Raw genomic sequence first — 17192 nt, 5'->3', positions numbered from 1 at the left:
CTAGCAGAGAAAGGAATAACAGCAGCTGAAAGTTGGAGTTGGAATAATTCGAACTGCAGACAAGAGGAAACGTTTTCACAGTGAGTAATGGAAGTGGTTCACTCATCCTCACCTGGACTATTCAAATTGAGGTTGATGTCTTTTTACAAGGTGTCATGGATTCTCAGGGTCTGTGTGATTGCCCCAGCCTCTATAGCCTCTTTGGAAAGCCCCCTTTGGAAATCCCCAGGGCTATGGGTTTAGCTTTTTCACAAGAAACAAGTGCCTGGATTCCTGAGATCAGACTCCTTCTCAGAGAGCAACGCAACCAGAAAAATATCTGCATTGGTGCAGGGCAGCCTTTTCAAAGCCAGGCACCATTTACTAGTCAACAGGACTACAGCATCAGAGAGACATTAGGTCAGCACGGAGAAGCAAACTTTCAGTCAGTGTCCATCAGTCCTGCTTCCCAGAGACACCTCAAGTCTGTCTCCATCTCTGTTTCCTTGTCCCACTGGGAGCCTCCTTTGGGTGTGCTCAGTTCTTTTGTTTTCCTGCTTGGGACTTTTAGACTCCTCCCCTACTGAGAGTCCGGGAATTAACTTGCTCTGGGCCCTCAGCTGTTAGGTGTTAATGTCCCAGTCCTTGGCTCTTCCATTGTCAATGCAGGACCCACTATTCATATGTGCTGAGCCCATTCAGTTCTTGATAGCACATCTGGATCCAACTCAGGCAGCCCACCTGACCCAAATAGCCCATCCCCACCCTCTCTTCCGTGGAAAGCAATTTAACTCCCATACAAAGAATACAGTCAGGGGCTAAACTGAGATACAGATATGGATCATAAAAATATTACCAAAAATTCCTACATTCATCACATTAGAAATTGGGCTCTCTGGTATCATTTATGTACTAGAGAAGAATAATTCCCTCCACTGCAGGAATTACTGAGTGAAGTTTTCTGGCCTGGGTCATGCAAGGGACTCAGGGAGTAAAAGACCAGAATGGTCCCTATCCATGACTGTATAAATTCCTGCATTGATCTCTTTGGTGCTATTTTCCCTCACTCAGATTGATGGGGTGACTCTGACTCTCCCGGTGCATCTCAAGAGAAGAGGAATCGTTGTTTATCAGGATGGGTTTCATACAGTTGTGCAAGCTGACTCTGGTCTGAGTGTGAGCTACGACCTGGCCCACAGTCTCTTTGTCAGCCTCCCCCCTGAGTACCGAGGCCAGACCTGCGGGCTGTGTGTGAACCTCAACGGAGCGGCTGAGGATGATTTTGTGATGCAGAACGTCTCCCATGGGAAGGACGCCTTCCACTTGGCTTTGGCTGGGAAGTCTGAGGATGTCCCTGGCTGTGACGACGGCTGCCCTGATTCCTGCCCTTTGTGTGAAGATGAGGAAAGTCTGGTGCAGTCCAAGTCCCGGTGCTGGGTGATCCAGGACCCTGATGGGCCGTTCTCCACTTGCCACTCCCAGATTGACCCAGGCCACTATCTGTCTGATTGCATCTTTGACCTATGTGTGTCAGGAGGGGAGAGCAGTGCCCTGTGCGAGTCCATTCAGACATACGCAGCCGCCTGCCAGAGAGCGAATGTCACCATCTCACGTTGGAGGAATGAGTCTTTCTGTGGTAAGGCAGCACTGTGTAACTGTGCTATTGGACTGTGTGCTGGTGGTGGTCTGGCTTTCCTTACATGATACTCTGAGGTAAAATGATAGTCTGTCAACACTAGCAAAAGCTGCTCAACTCTGGCTGAAACCCAGGTCCTCATAATCATCTGCCAAAGGGATCCCAGACCCCTCAGAGAAACCATCCTCTCTGTCTTCTCTGGAAGGTTTTCCAGATCTACCCCGCACAAGGACATCCTGAGCACCGTAGAAGGGCTGCAGATCCATCAGTGCTCAGTTCTCCTCATTATTCACAGTGGGAGTGCTGATCCTCTGGCATCAGGTCAAGAGAACCTGAATCCTAATTGTTCAGAAAAGCTAATAACCGGGGCTGCTGGAAAAAGTTCCATCAAAACAAGTTAGAGATGGAAAATGGGGTTTTCACCAAAATGAAATTTTTCATGAAAAGTGTTTGGTTTCCACAGAACAATTTTTCATTTTAATTAAACAGAATATGTCAATTGAGAAATGCTGTTGGACCCCATATCTCCTGATGTACCATTTCCAGGCAATCCATAATGCACCTATTCCTCCCCTGCCCCCAGAAATGGAAGTCAGTGCATTGTGGGTGATGTAGTCTGACCAATGAGCCCGACCAATAGAGGAGAATGGGAGTAGGAGGTACCTGATGTATAATTCCCATGAGGCACTGAACTATTTTCTAATTTCTGCCTAAAAAAACCTGGATTTTTCCATGGGAAGAAACCCCTTTTTTCCTTCCAGTTCTATGGATGCTCCTCAGAGAGACCGCCTGAAAAGCCCAGTCTGTGGAACAAATGGAGACAGATGGAGCTCAGACTTCCATCATGTTGCTGGGGCTAGTGGCCTTCCTGTCACTCACTGCTTTAAAAGCTTATTTGTCATTTTACAACATGATCACCATCGTTGGGATCTTTCCCACTGTTTCAACTGGCAAGAGATTTGGTTTCAGAGTAGCAGCTGTGTTAGTCTGTATCCGCAAAAAGAACAGGAGGACTTGTGGCACCTTAGAGACTAACAAATTTATTAGAGCATAAGAGATTTGGTGTTTGTTATGCTTCTTCTAGTGGATAGAGTAGGGATCTGCCGTCTCCTGTTGGTGCAGTCTCTCTAGGGGTCCCAGCTTTCTCCTAAGTAGTCCCCTTCAATTTATCTGCAACTAGACCAGGCTATAAATCCTTACATTCAATTTAAGTTATCAGCCCAGGGATTGCAGACTCCTTTTGTCTCCCTTCTGGTTTTTCAGAGGCAGCCTGGCTTGGGGCTGTTGCCCCTCTGTTATTCCAGGCCTCTCTGCCTCCCCTTCTCTCTCTGTTCCCCTGCTTTAGAGCTGGGCTTGTTTTCTCGCTTGGTCCCAGCTGTGGGTGCCTTGCATAGGCGGTGAGTTATATGGGCTCATGGAGCCCTGGCACCAGGAATATTCAGAGCTGGGGGCTCTGCTTCACCAGTATTTGGAGCTGGGTCTCTCCGCTGGTCCTGCCTGGAGTGAGCCCCCCACGCTGGGCAAGGGGCAGCCCCATCCCCTACCCCAAGTGAGACAACGGTGAGGGGCATCGGGGAGCGGAGGGGTCACCCAGAGCTCGCTGCTGCCGGCAGGGAGAGGAGAGGGGGGAAAATCCTCTGTGACCCTAGCCCTGGGGCAGCCTGTCTGCACCCCAAGCTCCTCATCCCTGGCCCTACCCCACCCCAGAGCCTGTGCCCCTAGAACCACAGCCATGAACTCCAGCCCTGAGCCCCCTTCTGCACTGTGAACCACTCATCCCCAGCCCCATCCCAGAGCCCTCACCTGCAGGGAAAAACACGCAACTTAAATTTGGCAGTCAGTTTGGGGTATGATCGTGTTTAGCACAATATTTGATTATTTTAAACCCTTTAAAGTATATAATTGGTTGTATACAGGTGTTACGAAGTGGGAATGTTCTTAATGTTTTCTCTGAATACTTTGTGGGTGCCTCAGTTTCCCCTATGCATTTCTTAAGGATCTAGGTGATGGGATAAGGGTGTGTGATTGTTGCAGAGCCCTAGAGGGCCAGTGTGATGCTGTCTGCATGGGCAGGGCTCCTGGGGAAGCTAGAGGGCCCTGCACCCCAACTACACAGTCAGACGTGACTCTCAGCCAGCCAGTAAAACAGAAGGAACACAGTCTAAAACAGAGGTCAATGGCAATTGGGATAAAATACAACATGGTTTTACAGAAAGTAGATTGTGACAAACCAACCTGATCTCCTTCTTTGAGAAGGTAACAGATTTATTAGACAAAGGAAACGCATGGATCTAATTTACCTTGATTTCAATAAGGCATTTGATACGGTTCCACATGGGGAATTATTAGTGAAATTGGAAAAGATGGGTATCAGTATGAAAACTGAAAGGTGGAAAAGGAACTGGTTAAAGGGGAGACTACAGCAGGTCATACTGAAAGGTAAACTGTCAGCCTGGAGAGAGGTTACTAGTGGAATCCCTCAAGGATCCTTTTTGGGACCAGTCTTATTTAATCTTTTTATTACTGACCTTGGCACAAAAACCGGGAATGTGCTAATAAAGTTTGCGGATGACACAAAGCTGGGAGGTATTGCCAATACAGAGAGGGACTGGGATATCATACAGGAAGATCTGGATGATCTTGTAAACTGGAGTAATAGTAATAGGATGAAATTTAATAGTGAAAAGTGCAAGGTCATACATTTAGGGATTAATAACAAGAATTTTTAGTTATAAGATGGGGACGCATCAATTGGAAGTAACAGAGGAAGAGAAAGACTTAGGAGTATTGGTTGACCACAGGATGACTATGAGCCGCCAATGTGATATGGCTGTGAAAAAAGTTAATGTGGTCTTGGGATGCATCAGGCGAGGTATTTCCAGTAGAGATAAGGAGGTGTTAGTACCGTTATACAAGGCACTGGTGAGACCTCATCTGGAATATTGTGTGCAGTTCTGGTCTCCCATGTTTAAAAAGGATGAATTCAAACTGGAGCAGGTACAGAGAAGGGCTACTAGGATGATTCGAGGAATGGAAAAACTTTCTTATGAAAGGAGACTCTAAAAGCTTGGCTTGTTTAGCCTAATCAAAAGAAGGCTGAGTGGAGATATGATTGCTCTCTCTAAATATATCAGAGGGATAAATTTAAGGGAGAGAGAGAGGAATTATTTAAGCTTAGTACCAATGTGGACAGAAGAACAAATGGATATAAACTGGCCATCAGGAAGTTTAGACTTGAAATTAGATGGAGGTTTCTAATCATCAGATCAGTGAAGTTCTGGAACAGCCTTCCAAGGGGAGCAGTGGGGGCAAAAGACATATCTGGCTTCAAGATTAAGCTTGATAAATTTATGGAGGAGATGGTATGATGGGATAGCCTAATTTAGGCAATCAATTGATCTCTGACCATTGGCAGTAAATATGTCCAATGGCCTGTGATGGGATGTTAGATGGGATGGGATCTGAGTTACTACAGAGAATTCTTTCCTGGGTGTCTGGCTGGTGAGTCTTGCCCACATGCTCAGGGTTTAGCTGATCGCCATATTTGGGGTCAGGAAGGAATTTTCCCCCAGGGCAGATTGGCAGAGGCTCTGGGGTTTTTTCATGTTCCTCTGCAGCATGGGGCAGGGGTCACTTGCTGTAGGATTCTCTGCACCTTGAAGTCTTTAAACCATGATTTGAGGACTTCAGTGGCTCAGACATAGGTTAGGGGTTTATTACAAGAATAGGTGGGTGAGATTCTGTGGCCTGCGTTGTACAGGAGGTCAGACTAGATGATCATAATGGTCCCTTCTGACCTTAAAGTCTATGAGTCTAGAATCACAACAGATACAACAAAATATAATATATTGAAGCAGGCAAGTGCTGCTTCTGACTTTCCACTTTTAATTGACTCTTGTAATCTTGTGGCGCTGGCACGTTGTAGCTTCATTTTATCCCAGAACCCTCACCTCTTCCCACACACCCTCCTGCACCCGAACTCCTTACCAGAGCCTGCACCCAAACTTTGTTCTAGAGCCTGCACCCCTCACCCCCTCCTGCATCCCCAGGCCCTGCCCCAGCCCAGAGCCTGCACCGAGCACCCAAACTCCCTCCCAGAGCCCAGCCTCTCAACCATCCTACACCCCAATCCCCTGCCCCAACCCAGGCCTGCACCCCAGACCTCCTCCCCCGACCTAAATTCCCTCGCAGAGTCGTAGGCAGGCAGGGGGCAGAGTTCGGAGGGGGTGGACTCTGAGCATTCTGGGCACCACGAAAATTTCTACAAACCTGACGCCCCTGGGTGCCGATGTCCATGATTGGGCAGTATTTGCAGCTGCAGAGAATGTGATCAGTCAGCTTCCCTGTAAGCAGGGAAGATTCTCCTCTCCGTTATGCCTATGCTCTGTAGGGGGTTTGTCAACCCCATTACAGGATCATGCAAGTGTGTCTAATGTAGCCGATTAGCAGGGACTGTAGGGATCGGGTGCTAGAGGGACTCAGACTTTTCCCTCTGTTGGGCGCTATGGTGTCTTGGGCTTGCTGATCTCTGCAGAATGCACTGTCTAATCCTCTGATCTTCTAAATAAGAGCGAAGCATTTTAAACTGAGGCTGAGTTAAATATCCAAGACAGGTGCCATGGGCTTGCTGCTCAGGGGGTCAAGGACAATTTCAGTCCTCATGTGTGTTTCCATTTTGTTGATACTAGAACTCCCTCCTCTTTCACAGACCCTGGGTGCCCAGTGAATAGCCACTACAAGCTGTGTGAGCATCCCTGCCAGGACCTGTGTGCCAGCTCCTGGCCTCAGCATCTGTGCAGCTCTCTGTGTTCTGAAGGGTGTTTCTGTAATGACGGGTACCTGTGGAGTGGGGAACAGTGTGTCCTGCCAGAACACTGTGGCTGTGAGCACGACGGACACTACTACAGGGTGAGTTGCAACTTCATGCTCTGGACAATGCTGAGGAAACATGGCTGCATGGGCAAGTACAGAATCAAAACTCTTTTTTCCCAGCAAAGAGTCTCCTTCGTATCTAACCCTCGAGCCCTGCAGCATGTGTTTACACCTGAGGAGTCAAGCTTCTGCTTTCTTTCCCTCCCTATCTCTTTCTTTTTATTATTGTTGTTATTCTTTGTAGTCTGATAGCACCAAGGAGCCTACTCAAACAATAGGGCACCCTTGAAATAGACACAGAACAAAGAGATGGTCCCTGTCCAAAACAGCTTACAACTTATAGATAACGCAAGAGTCAACAAGTAGAGACAGACCAGAGAACACAAAGAAATAATCAGACAATTCTAACAGGTTTCAGAGTAGCAGCCGTGTTAGTCTGTATTCGCAAAAAAGAAAAGGAGTACTTGTGGCACCTTAGAGACTAACAAATTTATTTGACCATAAGCTTAGCTTAGCATAAGCTCAAATAAATTTGTTAGTCTCTAAGGTGCCACAAGTACTCCTTTTCTTTTTTTCAGACAATTCTGTTTGCATAAGTGCCCGCCTGCCTAAGGATGCATTCTGGACTCAGGGCATGTCCCCGAGTTAATGAGTCCTGATAAATCTCCCATTTCCTTCTGTGTGTCTCCTACTCAAGTGGTTTGTTTTTGTGACATTTTGCTGATGATGACTCTCTCTCTCTCTCTCTCTCTCTCTCTCTCTCTCTCTATCCCAGGTTGGAGATTTTTTCTGGCTCTCTGACTGCACCCAAAGGTGTAGCTGTGATGACCATTTTAATTTCCCTTGCGTCTCAGCCAGCTGTAACCCTGGCCAGCAGTGTGCTGTGAAGGACGGGAAGCTGGGCTGCCAGAGCCGGTTGACCACCTGCACGGTGACAGGGGACCCTCACTACTTCACCTTCGATGGGGCGGTGGCCCATTTCCAGGGCACGTGCGCCTACGAGATCTCGCACACCTGCAACTCCTCCCTTGACTTCTCCTTCCGGGTGGTGGCCGCAAACAGGAATTTCCGGAATCCCCGGGTCTCCTTCATTTACCGAGTGGAACTTTGGCTCAGAACTGGCCATTTTCATTCCCATGTTGTTCTGGAGCGAGGGAAAGATGTTCTGGTGAGTTGTGCTCTTTGACCTATTATCAGAAAGGACAAAGAAGAAACAGCCACAACTATCCATCTCTCATAGGTGTTTATCTGGCTCCCATCCCCATAGGATCCAAGCGCCTCATGGTCTTGAAATCATTTAACCTCACAACCCTCCTGTGAGGCAGGGAAGTGTTATTATCCCCATTTCACAGATGGGGAAACTGAGGTGCAGATTTCAAGATCCTCTGTGATTTCTGTGGGAGTTAGGCATCTACGTACCTTTGAGCGTCAGCACTAGAGAGACTAAGGTATTGAGGTGGCTAAAAATGCTCATAGCTGTCCAGAGGGTTTTTCAAAGCACCAAGGCACTTATGAAAACCCCATTATTGTCTATTTGCTTCTTTAGGGGCTGACATACCTTTTGAAAATCTGGCTTTAAGGGACTTGCCCAAGGTCACACACTGTCTGTGGCAGACCCAGGACTTGAACCCTGGTCACCCAAGTTCCACACTAGCCTCCTTGCAGCCAACCCATTCAATTCCTACCCTAACACAAGGCAAATGAAGGGAGAAAATTTTGTTAAGGTCATTTGTCCAAGGAGAAGCAGGGCTTCAGTTGGAATTGTCCTGAGAGCACCTCTCCCTCTAGCTATGTGCTGGGACTCACCTTTGATAAGCACCTGCCCCCTCTGGACTTACTGGCCTTCAGCTTCTGCTCTTTGTCAGCTTTGTGCCTGGACTCAACACCTCCTCCCTGGGGAGAGGTCATTTAACCTTGGTGATTTACAAAGGCATGAGGTGGCCCTGTGCTTCCTGGTGCAGATTGTCTGCATTGCGGGGCGGGGGGTGTCACAACATGGCTGGGGAAAGCAGGCTCTGGAGATGCTACCCCATCCCAGCGCGTACAGGCAGGCAGGGGTGTCGAATGGGTGTAGCCTTGACATCGCACCCAGCACACTGGCCAGAAGAGCTAAACTGTACAGAGAGATGACGGGTATAACTGACAGCGGATTGCTTCCCCCTTTGCTCCCAGCAGTAGATCAGTTGTGCCCCTGAGAGTCACCAGCCACTGCTTGGTCAGTCACCATCCTGGCCTAGCTGCCTTATTCTGGCCAGACTGTGAGATTCGGTCCTTGTAAAAAGTTACAGTACACAAACTTTGTCTGCTGCTTGCCTCTTATTGTGTTGTTTTGAGATCTATATTTTTATAGATCTAGCTCAGGGGTCAGCAACCTATGGCACTAGTGCCAAAGGTGGCATGCGAGCTGATTTTCAGTGGCACTCTGCTGCTGGCCTGGGGTTCTGTTTGCCGTACCCCCGCTCAGCCCGCTGCCGGTCTGGGGTCCCGTCCTCCAGCACCGCTCAGCCCACTGCTGGTCTGGCATTCTGGTCACTGGCCCTGGTCAGCTCGCTGCCGGCCTGGTATACCAGCCGTTGGCCCCCCTCAGCTTGCTTCTGTTCTGGGGTTCTGGCTGCCGGCCCCTTGCCAGCCGGGGTCCCGGCCGCCAGCCCCACTCAGCTCACTGCCTGCCTGGGGACACTGGAAAACTCAGCAAGGAAAAGCAAGGGCAAGGATCACACTAAACTGATGAGATCTGCATTTTAATTTAATTTTAAATGAAGCTTCTTAAACATTTAAAAAACCTTATTTACTTTACATACAACAATAGTTTAGTTATATAATGTAGACTTAAAGAGAGAGAGCCCTTCTAAAAACGTTACAATGTATGACTGGTTCATGAAAACTTAAATTACAGAGCATAAATGAAGACTCGACACACCACTTCTGAAAGGTTGCCAGCCCCTGAGCTAGCTCCTCAGATACCATGGCTGCCACTGTACAGCTGCTTTCATGTGCTTTTATGGCTGGAAATATTCTTTATCGTGCTGCAATGGAAAATCCCCTCTGTAATCCCCTGGGAATAGTTCTATTACCTAGTCAGGAGGATACACCGCAGTCCCAGCCCACCTCCCTTCCTGTTTCAGGTTGACGGGACAAAGACCCCTTTACCGGCCCAGCTGGGACCTGTGGCCAACATCACCAGGGTGAAAAACGTGGTGACTCTGAAAGCAGGTGCCAACGTGGAGATCCAGTTTAATGGCCGCCATGCCTTGTTTGTCCGTGTGGGCCCGGAGTATCGGGAGCAGCTGTGCGGGATGTGTGGGAACTTCAATGGGGATCGCAGGGATGATATAATCCTGCCCAATGGGGAGAGAGCTTCGAACGACGCAGAGTTTGGGAATGCCTGGACCTCTGACATCAGCCCACCAAGGTGTGTTGTTATCTATTGATCTTCCCTTCTTTGTCAGTGAATGTCTGTTTCCGTGGCCACATGCGTTCTTCTCCCTACACTTTGTTGCTCTAGATTATTACCTCTTTCTCTGTTCAGTATATTGTCATGGCAGCATCTCCCCTTCCATTCCCATCTGGCAACCATAGAACACATGCCTTTTTCAATAGATTATTGATCTTTGTTTGTTTATACTCTACTCATTGTTCTTTACTCAGAGAGAAAATATCTTTACCTGACAAAGGTGTAAAGCATCGCTATTGAAGCTGAGAAGGTTAAATGTTACCCTGGAAAAGGTCCAGAAAAGAGCAAAGAAAATGATTAGGGCTGTTTTCATATGAGGGGAGATTGAAAAACAGGGATTGTTCCACTTAGAAAACAGATGGCTAAAAGGGCATTTGAAAATCATGAATGGTAAGGAGAAAACAAATAGGGATGTGTTATTTATCCCTTCACATAACACAAGAACTAGGGCTCACCTGATAAAATTAATATGTGTCATGTTTAAAAAAAAAAAGGAGGTACTCTTTCACACAACATGCAGGGGTTGTTGTGAAGGCCAGAAGTATAACTGGATTGAAAAAAGAATTAGATAAATTCTTGGAGGATAAGTCAGCAAGTTAAAGAAGTATGGATTGGATGAATGGACTATAAAGTGGATAGAAAGCTGGCTAGATCGTCGGGCTCAACAGATAGTGATATTAATGGCTCGATGTCTAGTTGGCAGCCGGTATCAGGCAGAGTGCCCTAGGGGTCGGTCCTGGGGCCAGTTTTGTTCAACATCTTCATTAATGATCTGGATGATGGGATGGATTGCACCCTCAGCAAGTTCACGGATGACATTAAGATGAGGGAAAGGTAGATACACTGGAGGGTAGGGATAGGGTCCAGCGTGACCTAGACAAACTGGAGGATTGGGCCAAAAGAAATCTGATGAGGTTCAACAAGGACAAGTGCAGAGTCCTGCACTTAGGACGGAAGAATCCCATGCACCGCTACAGACTAGGGACCGACTGGCTAAGCAGCAGTTCTGTAGAAAAGGACCTGGGGATTACAGTGGACGAGAAGTGGATATGAGTCAACAATGTGCCTTTATTGCCAAGAAGGCTAAGGACATATTGGTCTGCATTAGTAGGAGCGTTGCCAACAGATTGAGGGAAGTGATTATTCCCCTCTATTCAGCACTGGTGAGGCCACATCTGGAGTACTGCATCCAGTTTTGGGCCCCACACTACAGAAAGGATGTGGACAAATTAGAGAGAGTCTATCAGGGAGCAATGAAAATGATTAGGGGGCTGGGGCACATGACTTATGAGGAGATGCTGAGGAAACTGTGCTTATTTAGTCTGCAGAAGAGAAGAATGAGGGGGGATTTGATAGCAGCCTTCAACTACCTGAAGGGGGGTTCCAAAGAGGATGGAGCTCGGCTATTCTCAGTGGTGGCAGATGACAGAACAAGGAGTAATGATCTCAGTTGCAATGAGGGAGGTCGAGGTTGGATATTAGGAAAAACTATTTCACTAGAAGGGTGGTGAAGCCCTGGAATGGGTTACCTAGGGAGATGATGGAATCCCCATCCTTATTGATTTTTAAGGCCTGGTTTGACAAAGCCCTGTCTGGGATGATTTAGTTGAGATTGGTCCTGCTTTGAGCAGGGGGTTGGACTAGATGATCTCCTGAGGTCTCTTCCAACCCTAATCTTCTATGATTCTATGATAAATCCATCCATGGCTAATAACCAAGATGGTCAGGGATGCAACCCCATGCTCTGGGTGTCCCTAAACCTCCAACTGCCAGATGCTGGTTCTGGACGACGGGGGATCACTCAATAATTACCCAGTTCCATTCACTCCCTCTGAAGTGTCTGGCACCAGCCCCTGTCAGAAAGGATCCTTGACTAGATGGACCATTGGTCTGATCCAGTATGGCCATTCTACAGGATGTTATTTGGTGCTCCGGATTATAACTGCGTATCTCACCTACCTTTCGCCGTGACTGTCCGCTCCCCTCTTGTGTCAGGCACAGCATTACATTACAGAAGAATGCTACCCTTGCAAAACTTCAGAGAACAGCATTTGTTCCTATTCCCATATCTTGGCTGCTTATGATGGAGAAGCAAAGGAAAGGTCTCTTGTTTTGCAAGGTTCCCCCTCACTGCAAGAGGACTTGCAAGAGGACCCCTGCAAGATATCACAGGCTCTCACCAGCTCCCCCTGCAGAGGAATTGCACTTTGTGGCAGAAGCCCCAGTTTCCCTTTAACAGCCCAGTTCAGAAATGAGCCCTATCAGCTGGTTGAAAAGAGCAGGCCTGTGGATCAGGAACAGCTTGTATTAGGGAAACTCCCATAATGACCCAGTTCTTCTTTTCCTTCCTTCCTTCCCACACTGAATCTGCTCCTCCACGTCACAAGTGGGAGCCACAGAGAGAGGAACTGATGCAGTAAGACAAGGGCCATTGTCAGGAATTGGCCTCTGTGCTTGTGCATGTCCTGACCCTTTAGCAAAATGCCTCTTGATGAACTGCCATGTAACTGTTATTGATGTGACACTTCCAGGTGTAAGAATGACACTGGCTTCACTGAGCCCTGTCCAAAGTTGTACGAGGTTGAGCAAGCATGTGGGATCCTCACAAACCGCACCGGACCGTTTGCCGAGTGTCACTGGCACGAGAGCCCAGCCCCTTACTATGAATCCTGTGTCTACGACCTCTGCCAGTACGGACCGGGCAATCACATGCTGTGTGCAGCCATCGACTCCTACCAAGAGATGTGTACTATTCACGGTGTGAAGATAGGTAACTGGGGAGAAGCGACTGGCTGTGGTAAGCAATAATGGCCTTTGTTTTTATTCAGCATTAGTTATACTCTGCCTAACATCCTGGAACAGACAAGATCTAGAACGAGCTGCCTACTATATCTATGCAATGCAGGGTGCAGTATAATTACCTAGTGCCTGCCTGAGGCTATGGGGCTGCTCATTTGAATGTCAGGATGGGTTCTGTCTTCACACCCCAACATTATGGGGCTGCAGGACTCGAAACTGCACAACATGGAGCGGCACAAAGAGAAGCTCCACGCAGCACATGTGCATGCAAATGTACCAATCCCACAATTCCGCAGATAAGAGCAGGGGGAAAATACCTTCCCTGTCCCAAATAAGAGTTTTTATACAGTGTGAGCTAAAGAATGGCTCTCTGAGCCCGTGGCGTAGGTTAGCAGCCATTCCTCTGGGGCTGTAGAGGGAGCCGTTATGCCTGGGTAGGGCAGAGGCCGTCATTACACATCAGGGCAGTGGGGGACTTGCTGCAAGTGAACAAGAGACATGGGGTGCACTGCCCCAGCATTGGTCTCTGCATCTCAGTGGTATAGAAGGGAGAGGCTCCAGCCCAGCACTCACCTACGCAGAAGGGTCCTCTATTGACACAGGGCATTGGCAGCAGAGCTGGCTTGCTTCTTCCCTGGACTCTCTGGGAGACATTCACCCAGATGTGATGGAGCAGCCCAAGGCCTAGACCCGACTTGTGTCCCACCAATGCCTTCAAAATAGGATTTAAGTCAGAGGTGCCCAAACTTTTCCTCTTGCAGCTCCCGCTGCAAGTAATGGAATGTGTCTGGGCTCACACAGCTCGGGAGCGGACTCGTGGCCAGGCCCGGGGCTGCGGCCGGAGGGGCAGATGCCAGGAGCTGGTGACCAAGCCACAGCCAAGAGCAGAACCATGGCTGCAACTGGGGCAGAGCATGCTGGGTGGCACGCCCTCCCTGCTCCTTTGTGGGGGCTGGCCTGTGCCCCCCCGGCTGCTGCTCAACACCCCCTTAGGAGGGTGTGCCCGGCAGTTTGGGGACTACTGATTTAAATGCTTGGGCTGAGCCCCGCATGGGGGCCAGGTTCATCCAGAGAGGACAGGGGGCAAGGTGTTGGCTGCCTCTCCCTTAAAGCATCAGCATTCTGTGTCTCCTACACCAATGACTCCACCTTCGTAGTCGGAAGGTGGAGATGCAAGCCCTGCAGCCACTTGAGCGCCCATCTCATGTTCCTGTGTTACAGCGGCTTTTTACATCTAGAAGGTTATTGCCAATATAGGGTTGGAAGTTACCAAACCCTGTGCACTAGGCATTAACCTTAGCAAATGGGACAAGAGTCTTCTGGGTCTTCTGCATTGTCCTCTGGTGACTCTCTTTCCTCTATCCTAGATACCACCTGCCAAGCCAGTAGTTATTATGATTTCTGTGGCCCTGCTTGCCCTGCCACTTGTGCCAACCTTAGTGCATCCCTGCTCTGCACAAAGCCTTGCGTGGCGGGATGCTTCTGCAGGGAAGGCTATGTTCTGGATGCTGGAGTCTGTGTGCCTGTGAGCCAGTGTGGCTGCATGTTGAAGGGTCAGTATCACCAGCTGGGAGAGGTGATGATCCTGACAGACACCTGCCGCAGGAAATGCAGCTGCCGGCAGCCTGCCCAGCCCATGCAGTGCCAGGATCATGCCTGTGGGGCTCTGGAGATATGCAGCGTTGTTGGTGGCATCCGAGGCTGTTACCCTGTGAAGTTTGGCACCTTATGGGTGTTCGGCCACCCCCACTACACCACGTTCGATGGAGTCACGTTTGATTATCAAGGAGTCTGCAAGTACACCCTGAGCAAGTACTGTGGCCCCCCAGGGAGCCTCCCCAACTTCACCATCCAAGTGGTGAATGAGCCGAAAAGCTCCACTGCCGTGTCCTGGACGCGCCTGGTGGAGCTAGATGTCTACGGGGAGCGTATTGCTATAGTGGGGGGCCAGTACGACCAGGTGCAGGTAAGAGCTTTTCATAGCTCTGAAGAAAGTAACTGCTTAGTACAGAAATGATCAGGTGAGAAAGCAAAAGCCCTGGAAAAGACTTGTAGGGGTCACTGTCCCCTTAGATGTGTTTTGGGGGGAATGCAGGATGTTGAGGTGAGTCTTACCTCCCACTGTGATTTTGAGATGCTGTCCAAGCGAAACGGGGTTAGTGTACCAAAGCCATTAGTAGGGTAGCAACTTCGATCAAAGCTATACAAGGCTGCGCAGGTGAACCCTGCATCCATGCTGCACCCTGCCACATCTCCCACGCTGCCATGAACGTAGTGCCTCATTGCCACATTAGCGGCAGGCAGGCTGTTCAGTGACAGCTTGAAAGGTAAAGGCCCAGTGAGGCAACAGTTCTCACTGACCCCACCCGGTGCGCAAGGACCCAGACACAGATGTGATGTGACACAAGTGTGTTCAGTGACTAAGGATGCCTAGAGATGTACAGCAAAATAGTAACCCTTGCACTGCCATCAACAGGGTCTCTAAACCGACCCCTCAGGGACCTGGGGCTGCTGCCTAGAGAAAACCAGAGCTTCCCTGTCTGCTGCAGGCAGCTTTGTGCTTTTTCAGGTAATTCCCCAGCCTACAGTTAGAGAAATTCTGAAGATATGAATGCCAAGCTCAGCACAGTCCCTGTTTGAAAGACAAACAGTGCAGCCATACCTGATGTCCCAATCACACTTAGATCCAGGGGCTCAGACCACAGCCCAGCTGTGAAATAGCTGAGAGCCAGAAACGCACAGTGGGGTTTGGCATGACAGCGAATGGCCCATGTCTCGCTTTTCCCCTAGGTGAATGGATCCCTGGTCAATCTGCCCCTGGTCCTTGCATCGGGTAAACTCTATGCCTATTTCAGCGGCTCGTCTGCTGTGCTCCAGACCGACTTTGGCCTCTCTGTGTCCTACGACTGGTCTCACTCTGTGTCAGTTTCTGTTTCTGAGATCTACTTTGGGTCACTGTGTGGACTCGGTGGGAATTTCAATGGGAACCAGAGTGATGATTTCCGGACCCCAAACGGTTCTGTGGTCCATGACGCTGTCACCTTTGGCAATAGCTGGAAGGCTGCTGATTCCCCTTTTCACTGCACGGCCGTTGGGCTCCCAGCCCAATGTAACGAAGTAGAACTAGCCCAGTACAGATCTCAGAGCTACTGCGGGGTCATCGCAGACACTGCTGGGCCTTTTAAAGAGTGTAATCAGCTGGTTGATGCTCAGGTCCTCTTGGAGAACTGCGTGAGGGATGTGTGTGTGACTCAGGGCAGCCGTGAGACCCTGTGTCAAGTGCTTCGCAGTTATGCCCAGCAGTGCCAAAGTCATGGCATTGCCATTGAGCCATGGAGACAGCAGGCTGCATGCGGTAAGTAGATGATTCCAAATACTAGGAGAATCTTTGTTAGCTGTACCCCCAAAATTTTTCTCCTTTATGTACATACTCTAGCACTGGGCTGGGTCTTAGTGGTCTGGCCACTCTCTGCTCTTATCTTTCCTCCATTTTTATTCCTGCTTAGGAAGATTCCCTGCCGTGTTTCTCCCGTATTTCTAAACACTTCTTTCTTTCATTCAGAGTTAACCTGCCCCCCGAACAGCCACTATGAGCTCTGTGGACCTTCCTGCCCAGCCTCTTGTGCCCACCCAGCTGTGCCCTCCCACTGCCGGACTGCGTGTGAAGAAGGGTGCCAGTGTGACCCTGGCTTTGTGCTGAGTGGCACTGACTGTGTGCCTCCAGAGCAGTGCGGCTGCACCCACAATGGCAGATACCACCTGGCAGGGGAAAGCTTCTGGGAAGGAGAAAATTGCCAGAGATTGTGCAGATGTGACGGCTCCTCCCGCACTGTCCAGTGCTCCCACTCTGCCTGTGCCCCTGGGGAATTCTGTGGCACTCGAAAGGGGGTTTATGGGTGCCACGAGCGAACCAACGGCATCTGCTGGGCTTCTGGTCTGCCCCATTACACTACGTTTGATGGGAAGCGATACAATTTCCAGGGCACCTGCAAATATGTCTTTGCTGAACTGTGTGGGGCATCAAAGTCCTTACCCTTCTTCAGAGTGGAAGTGAAGAACGGAAACCTGCCCCATGTTCCTGTGGCTGTGACCTCGGAGGTGTTTGTCCTTGTGAATGGTACTGAGATCCATCTGCAGAGAGGGCAGCACGGGACAGTCAAGGTAATTCCATGGGACTAATGCTCTCTGGGAAACCACAGTATCACCATCTGTGGAGATTTAAGCAGCACCATCACTCACAACTTCCTGAAACGGTCACAATTCATGCCATGTCTACACTAGCGAGCTTACAGTGACACAGCTGTACCAATGCAGCCACTCTGTGCTGAGAGGAGAGGGCTCGCCCATTGAAATCATGAAACTACCCCCAACCAGCAGCAGGAGCTATGTTGGCATGAGAAGTTCTCCCACCGACATAGCACTGTCCTCACCAGTGCTTGTGTCAGTGTAACT

General features: G+C 49.3%; 3 protein-coding genes across 3 annotated transcripts; all 3 read left to right on the top strand.

The window, feature by feature from the left end:
* The first annotated feature begins 9437 nt into the window (after nt 1-9437).
* Nucleotides 9438-13765, top strand: LOC122457439 (IgGFc-binding protein-like). The gene is made up of 3 exons (XM_043502315.1): nt 9438-9899; nt 12473-12738; nt 13542-13765. Exons 1-3 carry the CDS (start codon nt 9784-9786, stop codon nt 13763-13765), a joined length of 606 nt encoding a protein of 201 aa, XP_043358250.1. The 5' UTR covers nt 9438-9783.
* Nucleotides 13766-13919: 154 nt separating this feature from the next.
* On the top strand, nt 13920-16103 carry LOC122457438 (IgGFc-binding protein-like). Its single transcript, XM_043502314.1, has 2 exons — nt 13920-14706; nt 15531-16103. The coding sequence occupies exons 1-2, from the start codon at nt 14044-14046 to the stop codon at nt 16101-16103; spliced, it is 1236 nt and encodes a 411-aa protein (XP_043358249.1). The 5' UTR covers nt 13920-14043.
* On the top strand, nt 16104-17144 carry LOC122457437 (zonadhesin-like). The gene has a single exon (XM_043502313.1). It carries the CDS (start codon nt 16104-16106, stop codon nt 16917-16919), a length of 816 nt encoding a protein of 271 aa, XP_043358248.1. The 3' UTR covers nt 16920-17144.
* Nucleotides 17145-17192: the final 48 nt, after the last annotated feature.

This window comes from Dermochelys coriacea, chromosome 24, assembly GCF_009764565.3.
Source record: "Dermochelys coriacea isolate rDerCor1 chromosome 24, rDerCor1.pri.v4, whole genome shotgun sequence".
NCBI lineage: Eukaryota > Metazoa > Chordata > Testudines > Dermochelyidae > Dermochelys > Dermochelys coriacea.
Note: the sequence above shows the minus strand (reverse complement) of the source record. Positions and strands in the feature narration are given on the sequence as shown.

Excerpts from the sequence above, each read along its gene's own strand:
- LOC122457439 (XM_043502315.1), top strand. The coding sequence starts at position 9,784 with ATGTGTGGGAACTTCAATGGGGATCGCAGGGATGATATAATCCTGCCC. Across the intron at positions 9,900-12,472 it reads TCTGACATCAGCCCACCAAG|GTGTAAGAATGACACTGGCT; the intron begins GTGTGTTGTTAT and ends TGACACTTCCAG. Across the intron at positions 12,739-13,541 it reads GGGAGAAGCGACTGGCTGTG|CTCGGGAGCGGACTCGTGGC; the intron begins GTAAGCAATAAT and ends GGGCTCACACAG.
- LOC122457438 (XM_043502314.1), top strand. The coding sequence starts at position 14,044 with ATGGGACAAGAGTCTTCTGGGTCTTCTGCATTGTCCTCTGGTGACTCT. Across the intron at positions 14,707-15,530 it reads GCCAGTACGACCAGGTGCAG|GTGAATGGATCCCTGGTCAA; the intron begins GTAAGAGCTTTT and ends CTTTTCCCCTAG.
- LOC122457437 (XM_043502313.1), top strand. The coding sequence starts at position 16,104 with ATGATTCCAAATACTAGGAGAATCTTTGTTAGCTGTACCCCCAAAATT.